At 42.3% G+C, this 19,988-nt stretch overlaps 2 protein-coding genes across 5 annotated transcripts; both read left to right on the top strand.

The window, feature by feature from the left end:
- The first annotated feature begins 1,582 nt into the window (after positions 1-1,582).
- Positions 1,583-7,683, top strand: asphd2 (aspartate beta-hydroxylase domain containing 2). 2 transcript variants are annotated; one of them, XM_069706664.1, is made up of 4 exons: positions 1,583-1,874; positions 3,034-4,236; positions 4,691-4,804; positions 4,988-7,683. In XM_069706664.1, exons 2-4 carry the CDS (start codon positions 3,372-3,374, stop codon positions 5,116-5,118), a joined length of 1,110 nt encoding a protein of 369 aa, XP_069562765.1. In that variant the 5' UTR covers positions 1,583-1,874; positions 3,034-3,371; the 3' UTR covers positions 5,119-7,683. The 2 variants fall into 2 exon arrangements, with proteins under 2 accessions (XP_069562765.1, XP_069562764.1); XM_069706663.1 differs by having other exon boundaries at positions 1,583-1,878.
- Positions 7,684-8,935: 1,252 nt separating this feature from the next.
- On the top strand, positions 8,936-16,982 carry cabp1a (calcium binding protein 1a). 3 transcript variants are annotated; one of them, XM_069706661.1, is made up of 8 exons: positions 8,936-9,853; positions 13,058-13,234; positions 14,827-14,857; positions 15,092-15,235; positions 15,323-15,432; positions 15,518-15,592; positions 15,683-15,755; positions 15,840-16,982. In XM_069706661.1, the coding sequence occupies exons 1-8, from the start codon at positions 9,131-9,133 to the stop codon at positions 15,863-15,865; spliced, it is 1,359 nt and encodes a 452-aa protein (XP_069562762.1). In that variant the 5' UTR covers positions 8,936-9,130; the 3' UTR covers positions 15,866-16,982. The 3 variants fall into 3 exon arrangements, with proteins under 3 accessions (XP_069562762.1, XP_069562761.1, XP_069562763.1); XM_069706660.1 differs by having other exon boundaries at positions 13,049-13,234; XM_069706662.1 differs by lacking the exon at positions 13,058-13,234 and having other exon boundaries at positions 8,938-9,853.
- Positions 16,983-19,988: the final 3,006 nt, after the last annotated feature.

Genomic DNA, 19,988 nt, shown 5'->3' with positions numbered 1-19,988 from the left:
CCGGTTACCCCATCAAGAGGGGCGTGCACCGTGCGGCCGTGGTCCCGCCTCTCCCCCCCCTGGATCGTATTATAGGAGAGGGGGGTGTAAACCAACTCTCGGTTTCGCTCGGATTACAACTAAAAAAATAAAAAAAATTCGCTGAATAACCTGGTGTCTGAGGGGCTCAAAACACGCAGCAGTCCCGCCTGTGTGGCCCTCACACGGCGGGGTTACAGCCCGGTCTCAGTGCAGATACACTCCGATAATCAGGAACTTGCATCAAAACACCTTTACTTTACTTTGTTTATCACTACCTGATCTGGTGGCAGGTTTTTCAACCTACTGACAAATGCAAACAACAAAACATTTGTTCAGTGTTTTTAGGAAGGCGTTTCTCGAAATATTCTGATTCATCTGAGGAACTAAAACGTTTGGGGAAATGTCCCCAAACTTATCCAACAAACCTCCAAACATATCAGTTTAAAGAGCTTATTGTAAGTGAGCAGCGACACAGAAACAAGTCCACATACTTTATCATTTTAAAGGATTTGCCTTGACTTGCCAATGATGTTTTTTTTTAAATTTTTTTATGAGTGATCTTTTCAGTCTCTCCTGTTAGGTTTGATAACGTTATAAGTATGTTGCAGTACTTGTTCTACCAGAATTCCCATTCAACACTCAGCGGTTCCGGGAGCGCAGCTCTGGAGAGGAGAGGGGGGGGTCTCCGGGGGTCAAATCTGCACTCGACCTTTCAAGGAAAAGTTGTTGGCCATACTGCTGTACTTTTTTGTTGTTGTCATAAACGATCATCAACAAACTACTGAACTATGACTGCTTTTGGATGGGGGAGCAAGGCGAGCTGCAGTGCATCTTGGGAAATGCTGTCTGCGGTTATGTCAAACTATAGACGATGGGCGAGCAGTGAGACATGCGGAAGAGTCCACAGCTCAAGTCAAGTGTCAAAGAGATTACCAGTGCAAAACCGGATATAAACTAATCTTGCCTTCAAAGTAAAACAATTTCCCCAAGCTATTTCCATTTTGCTGATAACTCTTGAAATTGTAGCCTACTTTTTTTTTTTTTTTTTTTTTTGCAGGCAGGTGTAACATCATCGTTTGGTTTCTGACCACCAAGTGCAGCAGTTTAACAAAACCTCAACCTAAACTCTGGCTTTTTTGTTGTTGTCTTGGCTCAGGTAAAACTACAAGCAAATCCTTGGTGATGCAAAGTTTTCTGGTAAGCATAAAAACGATCTATCAGTATAAAAATGATCTTTTTGTCCAAATGCTTTAATATAAGAATATTGGTAATATGCTTGGCGGGAAATGCCACCCATTTTACACATTATAATCAGTTTACTTGTCGTAAAGTGTAGCTACTTCTCAGCCTTTGAAAAAAAAAAAAGTAGAGTCACCTGTGGTTGTTGAGGGACCATTTGAAAGTCTGATTTATGGGACAAATACCTGTATTTGACAGGAAGCCTGCATGAAAGGCACTCAATTTATTTCAAACTCCTCCTCACTGGGACATTTATTTTGAAAGGTGCGACCGGAAATGTCATTGCATATTCCTTTGGGTGCTTGACGCTGGGTGGCTTTCCTGGTGGAGCTCAGTATTTACATCAATATTATCTGAAGTCCTTCCGACGCTGCTGACCGGCACAGCCAGTCAGACAGGGAGTCAACCCCGTCGGTAGGACAGCTTTTGGTTTTTTTTTCCCCCCCTCTTACTCCATCATTCCAGTTAGGACTTCTTTTGTGCATTTTGGAGCTGTACCCTATGATGTTGGCGAGTGATATCCGTCTACCTTTTGCACTGCAGTGGTGCGCAGCTTCGCCTGGAGAAACACCTGTGCGCCTCTCCTCTCCACTGGCCACAGTCAGGAATGTTGAGTAGGTATGGATGCAAACCTGTACACGAATCAGCGCACCAAACATCCACGTAGCTTTTAGAGAAAGAAACACGAGCTCGGTGCCTGCGATCTGCTTATTGAACGTTACAGCTCAACAGTATTTTGGTCATCAGTTTTGCGTGGCAGCTCGGCCCTGGTGGCAGCAGCTCCTTAGTGGCCGGATTACGAGGAGACAGTGGAGTGCTTGGAGGAATAAAGCAGGGTGTGTGTTTTACACGGCTTCATGGTTGGGTTTGATGGTCAGTCTGTCCTAAAAGCAGCGGGAGTGTGGGTGGGAGGGTGGGGGGGATGTGGGGGCGGGGGTGTCTTGATGCTGTCAGACAGGATGTAGGGGAGGATCTATTGGAGTAGGATTTACCCGACCATTTTTGGTGAGAGCGCTTCGTGGAGTTCTGATCACAGTTGACGCATTGCACTCCTCGCGCTTTGGCCGCTGGTCCATTATCATTATATAATCATACTCATGTAATCCAGCCCGTTTTTATACTTAGACAGCGTACGATTACACAGACTAGCTCTCCCCCCCCCCCTCCTCCCCCCTCCCTTCGAGGATCCATTTATGCAGCTCCTGCTGAGCCACCTATGAATGCCAATTATAAATGTGGGTGGGTTTCAACACTGTTTACGTTTACATAATTCACTGCTGCGCGTGTGTGTGTGTGTGTGTGTGTGTGTGCGCAAAAAATACAAAAAGGAAAGATTTTCTTTAAATGCAGCAATGTTCCCATGACTCATGGTTTTATACAGCGCAGTACAGGGGTGTGTGTGGAAAGCTGAATTCGAAAGTCTGTCCTGTGTGTGTGTGTGTGTGTGTGTGTGTGTGTGTGTGTGTGTGTGTGTGTGTGTGTGTGTGTGTACACTGGGTGCAGTCATTTTTGAAGTGCACAGTACGTGGGTGAGTTCCAGCAGGTGTGTTTTACTTGTGGTGAATACAGGATGAAAATCTGCTGTCAAACTCCGAGGAGGAAGATGTGTTTCACATACACAAAGCAACGTGTGGAGATATCTCCATCAGAGGAACGCATTAACAGTAAATAGAGGCTGGAGTATTAATATCAATCACAGCATCCTTGTCACGTCAGTTGCAACATCCTCCTCTCCTCTTATCCCCTTTCTCTCCTTCTGTCTTTGTTTTTCAGAGAGCAGATAACCCTAAGGCGCGGTGTCTGTCTGCATTTGTCTGAAAGAACAAGAGAGGGAGCAGCACAAATACCGCACAGCCAGACATCATGCAAGGAGAAACCTTCCCTCGTTGCAGAGTGCTGAAATGTTAGGACTGAAGAGCAAGTGTGTCAGATCAAATCAGCAGACTGTTTCCATCAGGGGGGGCGATAAGAGCTGCTTGACACTAGACTCTCTAACACCCGGCGTGTGGTTTACGGCCCCTTTCAATCACAGCCCAGAAAAGACGCGTTAACGGATCCTTCATCAGCACTTTGTTTTTCTGCCACATTCAGCAATCCAGGAACGAGACGAAATGGAGTGGTCACTGGAGAGCGTGAGGGAGATGGTGGCTGGAGGGATGCAGTCTATAAGGGAGTGTGAGATCTGTGCTTTTGCCATAGCCATGTGTGTCCTGCTGCTGTTTATGTGGTATTGTTACAGGGTGGGTCGCGAGCACGGCTCCAGCCCTCTGCGTGGGAGGTATCTGGCCGGGTCTGGCCGGATTGGAGGGGTGGTGGGGGGGTTCATGAGTTCAGACTGCCGTGGCAGAGGGAAGGGGAAGCACGGATCCATGCCGGAAGAGCAGAACGGCTTCGCTTTCTGCCAGTCGTCGGAGTGTTTCCGCTGTACCAGCGCCGGAGAGAGTCTGAACCAGAGGCTCTATCACAGCCTGCAGGATTACGCCAAGCGATACACCTGGTCAGGTATGGGCAGGGTGCACAAAGGAGTCCGTGACCAAGGCCGATACCTCAACAGCCGACCGACCATCCAGCGGCCGGAGGTCTTCTTCCTGCCCGACCTGCCGTCAGCCCCTTTCTTCTCTAGAGAAGTGCAGAGACACGACGTGGAGCTGCTTGAGCAGAGCTTCCCCGCCCTCCTGGCTGAGTTCGAGAGCATCTACCACCAACCTCCAGCCCGCAGTGGCTCTTCCCTCCCACCAGGGTGGAAATCCAACAGCACTCCTCGCGGGCAATGGTGGACCTACTACCTGGTCAACCAAGGCACCCCTCTGGTTCTTAATGTCAGGAGATGCCCGCGGGCCTGGAGGGTGCTGGGCCAGCTGCGCACATTCATCGCCAACAACGTGTTTGGAAACGCCTGCTTCTCCGTGCTGACGCCTGGAGCTCTCATCACTGAGCATTACGGTCCAACAAATGTCAGGCTGCGCTGCCACCTGGGTAAGAGTTTAGCTGACCTGAAACTGACGAGGCTCATCGTGTATTTAACTCAACACAAGAGAAAATGATTGCAGTAATTAGCATATTTAAGCAGAGAGGAGGAGCAGCTCAGTGAATCAGCTGCTGTGGTGTTTAGATTGAAGTCCTCAATTCTCTTGAGTCATGGGGCCACGTGGCTTTAATGTTGTGTGCAGCTTAAAAATCTATTGTTTTCACTGCACCTGAGCTTTCATTTATTTCCATCTGTACTCTGGGAGATGGCTATAAATAGTGATGTTTATTGTTTGTGGGCAGGATGTCTGATTTATAACAGTACACTAATGATGCGGGGCACTTTAAGAACTGTGCTGTTTGTGTTGGAAATGTCACCCGAGAGCACAAAATGCTTTAAAATTCAGTTTTTTTTTAAGTCTCCTAATGACATATGGCTGGGCTTGTTATTTTTCTGTGGTAGGTCTCAGAGTGCCCCCTTCCTGTGAGCTCGTGGTCGGTGGAGAGCCACAGTGCTGGTCTGAGGGCAGCTGTCTGCTGTTTGACGACTCCTTCCTCCACAGGGCTTTCCACGAGGGTAAGAAGGGATTAAAATTGAATCTTTTCTTGCACTGTGCCATTTTTTTCTTCCTGGATTGACCGAAAAGTGGTATAATCCAATAGCCAAGGAAAAAGGAGAGCCTTTTCAGTAAGAGTCTGTCTGGGTTTCAGTTCAATGACAAAATGGTGTTCTTGATCTTTGCTTTTTCCCCGTGTGCAGGCGGCGCGGAGGACGGCCCCAGGGTGGTCTTCATGGTGGACCTGTGGCACCCCAACGTGGCCGCCGCCGAGAGACAAGCCTTGGACTACATTTTTACTCCAGGCCGTTTAGAGGACAAGGACGGGAAATAGGTGTAAGTAAGAAACCATGTCCAAGCAAGACACGGATGGCATTTAGGGAAGTTTCTGTAAGATTGGGGAGCAACTCTTTTTCTGCCTCCAGACCAGCCCTCACATTCACTGTGTACATATTTTTCGGCTCATACAGTATTACTCATAACTCTTCTTAGCAAATGACCAAACATTGGGCCTCTTTTATCAATCGCATTTTTGCCTCTATAGTTGTAAAATGCAGCTATACTTAAAAGCAAATACTTGCTTTTTTTTTTTTTTTTTGCATATCAATGAGCGATGTGACTGAACAGCAAAAATGTTGCCCAGCAATAAGTTCTCACCAAATATATTTTCCTGCATTTCCATTTTCTCTAACTTTGGGCCAATTTCTGGAGCCAAGATTCTGCACACAGCTTGTGTCACTTTTATTTCAGTAGTTACCTAAAACAGTTCAACGGTATGCTGATAGAGAACAAAGTACATTACTCGTGTGATATTATAAAATAAAAAATAACGTGTCACTCTGTTGCTGTTATGCTTCACAGCATATATAGATCCATATTGGCCAACCCATTCTATTAGCTAAAAAATGAAGTGGAGTCACTGAGTAAGCGTTTATGAGCCCCATCATCTTCCCAGGCAGATCAGTATCACGGCAAATGTAATGTGTAATACACCTGCCAGTCCACTAGAGAGTAGCTTGTTTTTGTGGCAGTTTTTGTGGCAGTTTTCATCGCTGCGACGTGAAAATTAGATGCACGTCACAAGAGGTGTGACATAGGTCATTTGATGAGCGTCATGCTATGGAGGTCATTTGAGAAAATACAAAGGCAGTAAGGAGGCAAGAGGTGAAGTCCGGTGGCATAAGTCGCTGGCTTTCACCCAGGAGGCCAGGGTTGGAGTCTGTGAGAAAGTGGACTTGATTTCTTTAAAGCAACGTAGTTTTGGTGCCTAACCATAACCACGTGTTATTTTTCTCCTAAACCTAACCATGTGGTTTTGTTTTCACGATGTCCTCTAGTGGACTGTCGGATGTATTACAGGCTTTGTCGTGACACCGGGTCGTCCCAGGCCTTTAGAAAGGCACACAACGACATGTTACACCAACATACATTTCTACAAGGGCTAAAAATAATTTGGTAATTCAACCTTTTATATTTCTCAACACATCCACTACAATTTTGAATCAAGCCAAGACACATTTGTGACGATGTTTGCGCAAGTTTCATTTGAAAAACTCACTTTCACATTTAACTTTTAGACTTTTTACATTGTTATGAAGGACTGGACACTCTTCTGCTCACAGCATGATGACATAATGTCGTTATTGTAATGCCTGTTATAATTTATATAAAACCACAGCATAATTCATGATCAAATAAATGAATTATTGCTAGTTGGCCTACAAAAGGTTCTGATTACCACATCAAGCCACATTAAATAATGCCGGATCCTTCTTTACATCTAATTTTGAGTTGGGTTACTTACATGATCCCCTGTTGGGATTCTGTAGCATTGTGACTGAATTGGCAACTGTTATATAGATATTCAGTGTAAAGATAAATATAATGCTTCATGTTATAATAGTTATAAATAACTTTTCTTTTGCTTATCAGTATTACAGCGAAGTGATTTATCCTTGTGTGATTTGGTAACTGAGGTCCAATGTCGATCATGATTTGAATGTTTACAGACGCAGCTAATGTCTCTGTCCCGACTCCAGTGTGGTGGTTCAATTGTGCTCCCCTTTGAGAATCAGTCCTGCTTTCACAAGACATGGTTAGATAAGCACATTTTTAGGTCACTTTGCGTGAGTCGGCCTGTGCTATAAAACTGGAGATGAAGTGTTTTTAGTAAAAGAAATTTACTAAATTCTTGTAACTTGGTTGCATTTGATATCAGGTTTGTACTTCTGTAAATATGAGTGCGGTTACAAAAAAAAAAGGAAAAAGTTGAATGGTCTGAGATGTTTTGAAATGATTGTCTTCAATGCTTTAACTATTGTGTTGTCCTGATTTATAGCTAAAGTGATTGCATTTCATTCTCCGTTTCGGAAAACCAACCACGACATCATTTTGATAGATTAAATTTGTAAATTCTGTACAATGTTTATGAAGTACTATCTCTGTTGTTCTGTAATGTTTTTTTTCTTTTAATCACTGCAGTTTTGCAGCACCATACGGTCCATTATTAAAGCCACAATCCCTGATTATTCTACACCACCTCACGGATATGTCTAAAACGTAGTGAAAATTAATCTTCCACAGCTTTAATAGCTCATTGCTGTTCAATATCTATTCAGTTCTAATGTTTATAAAGATCATTTAGGAGCTGTTTACATCATTGGATGACACTGACACTCACATTGAGCTGTCTGTAATTAGGTTCAAGATCAAAGAGTGCTGTTAATTCACCTTAGGATATATGAAAACTGTCATTTCCAAAGTATTTGCTTTACATATACAGTGATGGGGCAACCTTTTTGTTTACACTTGGATTAAGGATTTGTCCTTTAACACATTCTTGTGTGGATTTTGAACAGTATTTCTGTACATTTAATAAATGGTCGAGTATCTTATTTAACCAGCTGGTGTCAGAAATCTCACTTTTACACAAACCTCACAGATTCACTGCGTGTGCATTTCCTCTACTACATTCTGCTGAAGGAAGCTTTCCAGGAGAATAAAGTCTTCAGTGGAAGCGCCACTCTAGTATTGATCACCCACTTCTAATACTAAACGATATAAAGCAAACGGACAAAACAATCTGTGGCACCTCATCTCATCCAGATGCAGTTTTATAGTCGTGACACAAGGAGGCGTAGCAGTCCAGTGATGTTGTCACTGCTCTGTTTTCTCATTATAACAACATTTATTTCCTGTCAGACCTGTGTTGCCTCCAGGGAATATGAAGCACTAAAACTCTGAGGCAATAATGCATTTCAAATGAAAGCAGTAATGGCGTCATTACCTGTGGGTTCATAAAAAAATATACAAACAAGGTAATGCTTTCTCTGTAGAAAGAGGGTTTCCAACACAAATCGGTTTCCTTCACGATGCAATCTTTGCCTCTTCTCAACAGGTGTTTCACATGTGGGCCTGAAACTCTGGTGGTGGAAGGCACCAGTAAATGAGAGGCTGATCGGATAGACCACTTGCATAAGCTGCGCATTTTATGGGCACAGAATTATGTTCCTGTCCCAGTTCTTGAATAGTTATTATTACCGAAGTGATTAGTACACTACTAATGCCAAACCTGTGAAATAAGCTCTGTGTGGGCTCAAAGAGGAGCAAAAAACACTGCGAGGGAAGACCAATTTAAATAAACATGTACAGTGTATGCACAATAGGATTATTCTTAGAGCAATGAGCATTAATACCACTGACTCATTTTTTTTGAATAATGAGCATGTATAGGTGCAGAAATGTAATAAAATGTATCTAATCTGGAGCTGTGTGGGCTGATGGATGGAGATCAGCAGGGTCCTTAGATGCAGCTGATGGAGATGTACATGGTCCCCAGACAAAATAATTAGACACACTTTTCATTCAAATGCAGGTGAGTACTAAAAAAAGGAGACAGAGCTGTTATTTTAGTGTCCAAATTTATATTATTGGATTATTCCGCAGACCAATGAATTATAGCCGACTTCTTATGATAATTGTGGATCACTTTATTAGCTCTGAGTTTCTAATCTAATTTTATCTTTACTCTGTCATGGAAAAGTTTGCAGACCGGTGTTTTTTTTTTTTTTTCTTACTACCGTTCACACCCACGCTACTGCCACGGTGCCCGAGACAAACACTCACATCAATGAAAAGGTGACGCGCTCCGCATCGACGTGAGTGCCGCTCTGTTTCGTTGTGTATGCGCGCTCCGTCCGCGCTGCCGCACAGCAATCAGGTGGTGAAATGTAGCTCAATTTAACGCTGGTAGGATCTGCTGGAGAATATGGGTCGACCATGGAGAGAAAACAGCAAATGATGTCGACGAACATCCCGCCGAGACGGACCAGACCAGATCCGCCGCAATGAGCGCCTCCTTCCCAAAATCTGATTCCACAACCTCTTTACTGAAATCATCCTCGGCGGCGAGGAGACCGACACACCTCCCCGAGCACACAGCAGAGAGCCGGAGAAGTCAGCATCACCACCCGCACCAGCATCACCACCGTCCCGCCGCACTCCAGAGCAGCAGCAAAGCCGAGGAGTCCTTCTGGTCGGCCGAATGCGACATCAGTGCCCGGAGACCCCTTTGCCATCCCACCCTCGCCGGCAGCCAGGACAGTAGTAATGATGCAGCCACTCGGGGCAAGTGCAAGTCACATGCTCCTCACAGCCAAGTTCCCGTTCCGCCAGAGCCAAACGGCGAGGCAGGCCGAGGTTTGAGGGAGCGCAGCAGGACGTCCAAACCCACACACCGCCACCACCGCAGGAAGCACGACCGAGAGGACCGCCCGCCGGCAGCAGGAACACCTGAACCTGAGCGTCCCCGCCGCTGTCACCCCCGCCCGGTCCCCAGGGTGCCCTCTCTGTCGGATAGCAACGACGACAGGACTCCCCTCTGCGAGCCGAGGGACCATAAAGGGGCCAGTGGGGCCAATAGCGGTGGTCAGGTCAGCAGTCCATCCCCGTCCTCTAGCTCCCTGGTCCCGCTGTCCAGCAGGTCCTCTCGTCGCTCTCGGAGGTCCAGTGCTGCTTCCTCTGCATCCGATATCAATTTACGCACCATCCTCAATTCCCTCTTTGGCCAGGTAAGGCCCTGAAATATAGAGAAATTAAGTTTGGTCTGAATTAAAACACCTGACAAGCTTTGACAGTGACAAACCAAACCTAAATCTTATGTAAAACTTAATGCCTGTTTAAAGGGAATGGAGGTTTCTCAATGGATATAAATAACACCATACATGTCTTTAGTGATTCAGACTTTATCTAAAAGAATATGCAAAACAAAACAAAAAGCCTTGTTATTATTTAAATGCAGATATGAAGTGGTTAACTTGTGCTTCTGGCTCCACTGACGTCCTGAATCAATATACCGTTAATGTGCTGTGATGCTGTCTGCAAACACTGTCATTACTGCACAGATTTTTACATGGAAAAGCATAAACGCATTTATTTCTTATGTAATTTGTAAATACAGCACTACCTCCTTCAGACTTTCACAATCAGGTAGCCCCTTTTCTTATTGATGTTGATGTGATAAAAAGCCCCATATCAAAGAGATGGAACTCTTTGATGTGCTGATGTGTATTTGGTCAAAAGCACAAAAAAATGTTATACTTCTGCTGCTGCATCATCCAATCAGGAACGCTGCAGTGATTGTGTTTTGTGTTTGAAGGAAATCACGTTGATGTTTCTGCTGGTGGTGATGGAGGATCTATTTTGAGCATGAATCTATTTATACAAATGAAAGGAGTTCAGCCTTATGTATGCTTGGATGGATTCTTACGGGCGCTGCACTTTTGCATAATTTGGGCTCTGTAAACACAACCAGCTTCAGTTTGAACATTGAGGATCCTCACAAAGCTCCAGCTTGCTGCTTCAACGACTGATAATGTTGTTTATCGGGGGGCTTTTCTTGGTCTCCTCCACAGAAGTCAGAGTTTATTTACTTCCGTGATTGGGGTTTGAATTTCACTCAGATCATGAATCAGGTGACTCACATATGCCGTTAAAACAGGAAGCTCTCAGTGGTAAAATAGGCTCAGGATGGGAACACAGAGATCATCCTTTGTGGCTGCAAGAGAAACATCTTCCCGTATAGTCTAAAAGCCATTTCTACAAATAACCCATGAGTCAGTCTGCGAGCAGTTCTGTGAAAACATTAGTGTGACCTGAAAAAGATCTTTGATGAGGCAGCTACTGTGGATGGTGAGGAGTTCAATGACGGGCAGAAATGTAACGCACGGTTTGAGAGATACTCACGTTGCCTTTGGCATGTTAAGTCTGAACAATACATTCAAAGTAAATATGATTTTCACTGCTGTGTCTGCAGGTATGGGTTTAACTGGTCAGAATGGAAATACACCTGAGCAGACTGTGATCAGGTAGCTGTGGATGAGAATTGTTTGAAATCTGTCTTGAAGGGAGCCAAATCCACAATGCGGAGAGAAAAACAATGCTTTTTTTAGGCCTGCTTCTTGCTTGTTCATCTGAATTTCACAGCAACAGCTAGACTAACTGTATTCCTGCCTCTCACAGTTTTTATGTGTTTCTCTTTGGTGCCATTAGGCTGCTGTAGTTTAAGGTGACCTTGTCTTTGCCTGCAGAGGGCAGAGGAGGATGTGTGGGGGTGGAAAGCAGGAAAAACAAAAGGCACATGCAGAGAGATATATGAATTCAAATGCAATCTCGAGGTTGCAAACTGACAAATTATTCCAGCGCTTGAGAGTGCAGGTGAGGAGGACAGCAGGGCTGGAAATGGGTCATCACGCAGTGTTCTTTTAAACTTGCCTGGTAGAGATTTTCACAGTCCAGAAAGAGCAAACGCCACACAGCATGTGTGCGACCCATACGTAAAAAGGTTCCTCGTCGGCTGCACATTTGTTGATAGTACTGTATATTTTCTGGAGGATAGCTGGAAACCCTTAATCCATTTCTCTTGTTTATTCTGATGTTTGGTACCTTTGCTGAATTGTCTGCGCTGTTAGAATAACCAACAGTTTGGTCAGTGTGACATCCAGGTGAAATATCTCCTAGGCGTCTCTTTTCCTTTAATAGGCATAATACAGTTTATGTCTTGGTCCACTTCCCTCTCTTATTTATTTTCTCACCCTTTTAGTTCTTCTCCCTCCTCTCCACACTCTCCCCCTCTCTACTCTCTACTCTCTACTCTCTTCACTCTCTACTCTCATCACTCTCTTACATTGGCGCTCTTACTCTTGCTACATTCATTTACTCCAGAAAGTGTCGTACAGTGAACTTCACTGTTGGTTTTTTTTCAGCTGTATAGGCACAGGTTAGCACCCCAGTCTTCATGGGTCTTGCTGAAACCACACTTTGCGCTCCTCTAAAAACCCAAACTGCCAACTTAACGGGGATAAAGTCCTCATGGTCCTTTTCACTGCCTCTTTTGTACTTTGGTATGGGAAACTGCTTACACTGGCCTCTGAGAACGGTAAGACTGTCTTCAGTGTGTTGCACTATTACACTCTGAGTGTCCCAGGTTGTTTTGATGGGTTTTTTTTGTGGTGCATCTGAAACTAATGCTGTTAAATGAAAACAGACAGGATTGTGGTACTCTCAGAAATGTTGTTTATATATTGGCAAAGTTTTCAACAGTTGGTTTCAGTTCTGCTCAAAATGCAAATCGCACTGTAAACAGCCATGTTTTTTTTGTTTTTTTATAACATACACAAAAATAGTCTAAATCAGTATGTTTCATGGCTATTCTCATTTTAAATTAAGAATATGAAAATGTATTGTTCCACTGCACTGTTTGTGTTTGGCTCTGGAAGTGTACTTCATAGTTTTAGACTTTAGAAGGCCTTTAGTGTGTAACAGGAACTATTCCCGAAAAATAACTGCATGTCCTCTGACCATAATGCCTTTTGTGATCACAACACATGGCCTGTTCCCCGGCGCTTTAGCTCGCCTTTTCTCTGCGTCTCAGTGTGTTTACTGTTCCTGTGACAGTGTATAGGTGTGAGGTGCCAGTCTGTACAAAGTGGCAAGTAAACTGTTATGAACAATGAGTGGAAAGTTGGCAACATGCTGTTTTATTGATGCAGTTTACCTTTCTGCCATGTTTTCATATTTTCAACATTGTTTCTCTCTCATACAACACAAATGCTCAACTGTTACAGTGTTTGTGTATTAAGCACACTTGTGTTTAAGCATTTAATATATTGCCATTTTGATAGAATAAAGTAAGTCAACAGTCACAAACCCTCTCTCATCGTGTATCTTTATTCCATTGCTTTCTGTCTCTGCGCCCCTCTGGAAAGATGCTCCAGGATGCTGAGAGGAGACTCAGAGTGGTGCTGTCCTGTCAGGAGATGGGCCAGTCAGGGTATCTTGGGCCTTATCAGGACTCCATTGTTTCCATGACACAAAACTGCGTTCTCGTGAGCAACATACTGGGACAAACCTGTGTCTTCCTGAGTAAAGGCGTGGCACAGTGCAGGCAGGCTGTACGTAAGTCTGGACAAACACCCTTTTTTTTTTTTTTTTAATCTATTTTAATATCAGCAGGCTGGAGTAGCAACTTTCACCATGAGGTTGTAGAAACTCTGTTTATCATCTGTTGATTGGTATCTTGTCAGCTATGAAAACTCTACTGTGGAAAATTCATGAAAATAAAAATAAATGCAACACCCATGAACCCAACTGCAGTCCTAACATTTGTTACACCAGCTAACCTTTCAGACTTATAAAGGTCAAAGGTTAAACTTTACTTTGTGCCTTGACTTGTGCAGTGAACGTGCAAAATATGTCATGAATATTGTGACATTTTGGGAAATAAGCTCAATATGCTGCTTCTTATCAGAGCGTTTTGAGAGGATTTATCCTACTCTCATGTCAGTCAGTTAGATATGTAGTTGAAACCAGAAATTGGTCAGCTTAGAGCCAAGACTGGACAAACAGCAAGCCTGTCCCCGTCCAACGGGACCAGCATCATTTTATAGTTTGTTTGCTTAATCCATACAAAAGGACAATAAAAACAGTATGTTTTGGTTTAAAGGGGTGTTTTAGAAAAGCTGATGACAAAGCTACGCCAGCTCTTTCCTCCAGTTTTCACTGTTTGTGTTACGCTAAGCTAACTGGCTGCTGGTTGTGGCTTCATATTTACCACGTTATTATCTCTACCACAGTCTTATCAATATTCTCCTGTCTCAGCAGGAAAGTGAATAAGCATTCCCAAAAGGTCAAACTATTTGTTTAAGAACACTTGTGATACTCAGTTATCACACCGTCTGCACAAATCCACAGCTCATATACTGTGTGTCCTTGTATCCACTGTGGTAACTGGTGATGGTGGTGATTTGCATGAAAAGAGTGAGCAGCTTTTAGATTTTGTGCTTTTATTGATTTTTGATGTGTCAGTGAAAACAGCACAGTATGAATTGATCAGACATGTCAGTGTAGCCAGTGACGGTTGATGGATTGACAGAAAAAGGGCTGACACCACTGTGCGTGCATCGGTGTTGGGTCGGCTGCTTCTTTGGGCTCATGTGCCGGCTGTGTTTTCTGTGTCAGTGGTTCCGGTCAGATAGTTCTTCTGGGCCTGATGTCAGCACTCAGTGTTGTGTTTACACTTCTTACTTATCCTGCTGTTAACCCCTGAAGGGCTCTGGGTTATGTCTCCCTCCCTGTCTGTCCTTTAAAGGTTGCGTTTATTGTAAGCAAGCGCTGAAAAAAATAGAAACAGTCACATTCTTCTGTGAACTCCAGGGTTATGGTTTCCAGTCATGTTTGATCGGGATCGACATGTTGATACTTGGAAGTTCTATCATCACGATGTGAGATCATTTCAGTTTGCTGTTGACATCTTTTACTGTTAGTTGAGGTTCGCAAGACAGCCGAGAATTGTTATGGAGAGAAGTGCCGATTTAGATTTGGCCATCACTCAAGTCACAGCGTTGTCAGCGGTATGTTTGCATTAAAGCTCAAATACAAAAGAGTATTTGTTATGATGAATAATCATCATCATATTGATGTTTTTCTTATGTGTCGTGAATTTGTTTTTTTTACTGACCAACAATTAAATGTTTTTTTCTAATAGGACAGAGAGCTGCGGCCAGAAGAAATGGACGGTACGTCTTTTATTTCATACATTTTTAATTTCTTTACTGAACTTAATGACTCAAACAAAATGGACTTTATTTTAACATGACTAAACAACAAAGGGTGTTGAAGTCGAATTGAATGAACATGTGAATTGACATTTGATGCCAGAATCTGTATTTATTAGTACAAACAACATGTAAGAAAAGGCAAGAAACGCAACTCAATTTCTAAAAGGATATGTGCTACTGTTGTTTAATCAGAGCTACGAGACGCTTTCAAAGAGTTCGACAAGGACAAGGACGGTTTCATCAGCTGCAAAGATCTAGGAAACTGTATGAGGACCATGGGATACATGCCCACTGAAATGGAGCTGATAGAACTCAGCCAACAGATAAACATGAACTGTAAGGACATAAATCTCTTCTATATTTATGTCATTTTTATAACTGTATTTGTATTAAAGGTTTGAAATTCTGTTCTCTTTTTTTTAGTGGGAGGCCATGTTGATTTTGAGGATTTTGTAGAGCTGATGGGACCGAAACTCCTCGCTGAAACTGCAGACATGATTGGAATTAAAGAGTTAAAAGAGGCCTTTAGGGAGGTGAGAGTGTCTGGATTCCATTTTTTTTATATTTTATTTTATTTTTTTATTTTTTTAATATTGCTCCTCTGCTTGTTGTTCTCAGTTCGACACTAATGGCGATGGCGCCATAAGTACATCTGAGCTCCGAGATGCAATGATAAAGCTGTTGGGCCAACAAGTAAGACTTTAATAAAGACAAAACAGCCTCTAAACTGTTCTTGAATGATAGACACTGTGTGTCTGACTTCTGCCAACCTGATTTTTCCAGGTTGGTCTAAAGGAAGTAGAAGATATCTTACGGGATGTAGACTTGAATGGTGACGGACTTGTTGACTTTGAAGGTAAAACAGCTTCCACAAATTTACTGTAAACTGTAGAGCGTGGTACTATTTTTACACTCTGTCATCCTCCTCCTCTCTTTGCAGAGTTTGTACGAATGATGTCTCGCTAAGATCATGAAACTGATCGGTCCTGAATGTGAAGCTATGTCCATCTCTACACTAGACCAAGTACAACAGAAGGACATGTTGAGAACTTCTGAGCCATGCAAATCTGAGTGACACTGGAATTAAAACTCCTTGAATGTTACAGAGCGAGGAGTCACCTCACAGTTTCAATCAATAAGTGTTCTTCCTGAAAAGTCTCCAGTTCAACTGAGGCAGAATTTGCTGTAGCCTAGCTGATGATTGTCTAATTTATGTTTTTTGCACTTTAACTCTCACTAAATAACTTCCTGTGTGGATAGATTGCTGGTGTCCCGTCTCATCCTCTACATGGTATAATCAAGTGTCTTGCAAAATGTCGCCTTTGATGTTACAACAACGTCAGACTGTTTCATCGAATGTCTGTAGAAAAGATGTAAAGGATCAGTGCACTGTTGAAGATTACACTATATACTCACACAGTCTGTGTTGTATTAGAAACTGTAAGTTTGACCTTGGTACTCCACCAAGAACCCATGTGGCAGTATCACACCTGTATTGTAACTGTGTGGCCATCTGTGATTTTTCTCTGTGCCAGTCCTGTCTGCTAAAAAGCATCACTGTCTGACATGCAGCGACGAAGGAGATCCCCGACGTTAACAAGAACTGATGCCTTTCGTGTATGTTATTCACTCGTCTTAGATCAAGGGCAGTGGAAACATTTACACTATGATAAGATGTACAGCTCTTTCAAAGCTTAAATCTAGAGAACCAAAGTGCTCAACCACACAAACAGAGCATCTCCAGACTCGTAATCTAGCTTTGGAAACCAGAAATGTCTGTTTTTAAAAAAAAAAAAAAAAAATGTTTGCCCTGTCTGAGATTACATCGTTAGAGTGACATATGTGAACTGTATACACAGTAGATTTGATAATGTTGTGTCTGTACTGTACGTCGGTGTCAATATGATTGTAGTTGTGGTAACATTCCACACATCTGTGCTGTCAAAGACATTTTTATGCATGCCAAAGAGAGACACATTTATTAAATTCAGTATGCACATTTGCATTTTTTTTTTGTCAAACAAAGTAAACAAAATATTTCGCCAAGTTAACTGTAGAAAAAATAAAAGGTGTTTACATTTGAGTCCTTTTTATTGTGGTGGTGTTGCCAAAGGGGAAAAAAAAAAAAAGCTGTGCAATATAATAGAAAATGCTTTTTCAGTTTGTTATTTAGGTAGATAAAAAATGAAAATATACATTGGCTTATTATGGTGTGGATGTTTTGTCTGTCTATGACGCCTATGTCAAAATGTCAATATAATTACATTGGCAGAGTTCAGAGAGCTGTCACTGCATGTCGAGGAGAAACCTCCTTATAATATCTATTATTCATACGTGCCCCCGATAAGATGGCAGGCTGGAATGTTTTACCTGCAGCAACACTGCAGTACTATCACTGTAAAAGTCACCAAAGGGAAATGACTAACTATAAGTAGCTGCGCTGTGTGACCTTTGACTAATTTAGATTTGACTGATAAACATGTCTTGAGGTAAGATGTACAAGTACAGTATGCATAACATGTTTCACAAAAAGATGCTATTTGGATTCATTTAAGCAGCTGTGACAGAGAGTGCCTACATACACCTGCAGCTGTTTTCCACATTGATATTAACATGAAAATGTTCAGTGCAAGAAGAAGAGGTTTTCAATCCAGAAACAAGAGGAGATCGTGGCAGGCACAGCAACACCCACTGCACTTACATGCTGCCTCTGGGCCTCTTGTCTTCTGGAGATATGTTGTGTGGATGTGGCAGCAGCAACCTGACAGCAACGAGTGTTGGCACATATGCTTCTACAATCTACTTTGAGGAAGCATTATGACTTTGTAGGCGTTTGCTGTGTACGTCTATTGAAAATATATCTCAATGTACAGAAGCAGCTGCAGCCAACCATTTAACTACAATAGGGTTTATTATAATGATAGAGGGTATTTCGACGTATGTTCACCAACCACGCAGTGTTAGGTTTAAAAAAAAAAAAAAAAAAAAAAAAAAAAATCATGAAACACCTGTCGTCCGTGGCTGTATTGCTGTTGCCATAGCAACTATCTTCATTCATCCGCTGCTCTCTGGTCAATGCTCAAGTGCACCGTGTGCGCGTTGCGTTGGACTTTCCTGATTGGACAAGACTCGGACCATACCATACCGGAAAAACGGGGGCGTGACGTAGTCTTAAAGAACACGTGTAATAATAGTGGCGATAGACATTTTTCAGTCACTTCGCCTAAAATACTAGGAAATACAATGCCGAAGATATTTTATCTTTGGTTGTGAAAATTCAGTTAGAAAAAAGTCTTCACTTATTTTTTTATTTCTTTTAACTTTTTGTCTATGGAGAGATTGATGATTACACCAAGGGAACAATTATAAAAAATAAAAATAAAAACAGCACACGGCAAACAGTGAATGATGGAAGGACTTTAACATCGTAAAATACGCTTTCTTTAGTATATTCGTGGTTTCATTGGAGTCCAGTAGGTTTTGGGGTTTATCCTCATTTCCTCACTGTGTTTTCTTTCTATCTATCTATCTATCTATCTATCTATCTATCTATCTATCTATCTATCTATCTATCTATCTATCTATCTATCTATCTATCTATCTATCCATCCATCCATCCATCCATCCATCCATCCATCCATCCATCTATCTATCTATCTATCTATCTATCTATCTATCTATCTATCTATCTATCTATCTATCTATCACCTTAGAGTCCTGCATTCAAAGCCTTATTTCAGTAAAAGTATGTAGTATTAAAGTTACTGCTGCATTAATGTTCATTTCAGTGGTAGAGTTACTTAGGGTTGTGCTTTTAAGTACTTTATATACTGTTTGTTGGTTCAATCTACCGTAATGCATCACATTCTATAAGATTATCATGTTTGAATTCTTTCTGTTCTGTAAAAAATAAATTATCTCTAAAAAGTCAACAAGCTCAGAAAAACAATGTATTTTTTTTAATAGTTTATTTCGCTTAAAAATTAGGAGCATTTTTTTTTTAACCTATGAAGCAGCATTATATCCTTCAATTTTAAGAAATAACGTGGCTATAGTAAGTAAAGCTGTCAGACAAATGTAAAGGAGTAAAAAGTTGGCTACAATAATTAGCTCTGTGATTTTGTGGCGTGTAAGAATAAAGTTGCATTGAATGGAAATACTTGAGTAAAGTCCTAATTGCCTACCCAAACTTTAATAAACGCAATTAGCTACATCCCACCACTGGCCTAAAAGAGGGGTTTGGACACAGACTGCTGCCTTTGAGTCTGAATTCAGGGCACAAACACATCTCCAAAGCAGGAAGACAAAACATGTAGGGCTTCTGTCTTCACATTAGGGCGGCACAGTGGTGCAGTGGTTAGCACTGTCACCTCACAGCAAAAAAGGTTCCGGGTTTGAATCCGGTCCTGGGCCTTTCTGTGCGGAGTTTGCATGTTCTCCCTGTGCTTGCGTGGGTTCTCTCCGGGTTCTCCGGCTTCCTCCCATCATCCAAAAACATGCACCTCAGGTCAGGTTACCTGGCGCCGTGCTAGTGCACCATCTCCCCCCTGAAAGCCCCCCCTGCTGTAGTGAAGAAATTTCCCCTCGGGGATTAATAAAGTGTATAAAATCAAAATCAAAAATTTCTTTCAGGTTAGATTACTGGGGTACAACCCCCAAAGGTCAAGCCTTTAAAAAAAAAAAAAAAATAATAATTAAATAAATATATATATATGGTAGGTATTTACTTTATTAATCCCCGAAGGGAAATTTTTCCACAACAGCAGCATACAGAAGCAATAAGATAATAATACAAATAATAGAATAGAATAGAATAGAATAGAATAGAATAATAGAAAAGCAATCAAATAGCAGTATATATATATATAAAATCGTGATTTGTATTTAGTTATAAAAAAAATTTAAAATTAAATAAAATAAAAAAAAGCAGGATGTGATTGGCCCCTGACGTGAAATGTGGTCGCTGGTTCAAGGAAGTGTCTCCGGGACGCTGTGATTGGCCGCGGTGTCTGTCAGTCACCGGCCGCGGCAGACGTCATGTTAGGTAGCGCCGCTCCGCTCCGCCTCCTCCTGCAGACACCGAAGCGAG

The sequence above is a fragment of the Brachyistius frenatus genome, unplaced genomic scaffold (genome assembly GCF_029030835.1).
Source record: "Brachyistius frenatus isolate BFR_SWC_R1_liver_20210118 unplaced genomic scaffold, ASM2903083v1 Contig_64, whole genome shotgun sequence".
Taxonomy (NCBI): Eukaryota; Metazoa; Chordata; class Actinopteri; family Embiotocidae; genus Brachyistius; species Brachyistius frenatus.
This window is presented reverse-complemented; position numbering and strand designations above follow the sequence as displayed.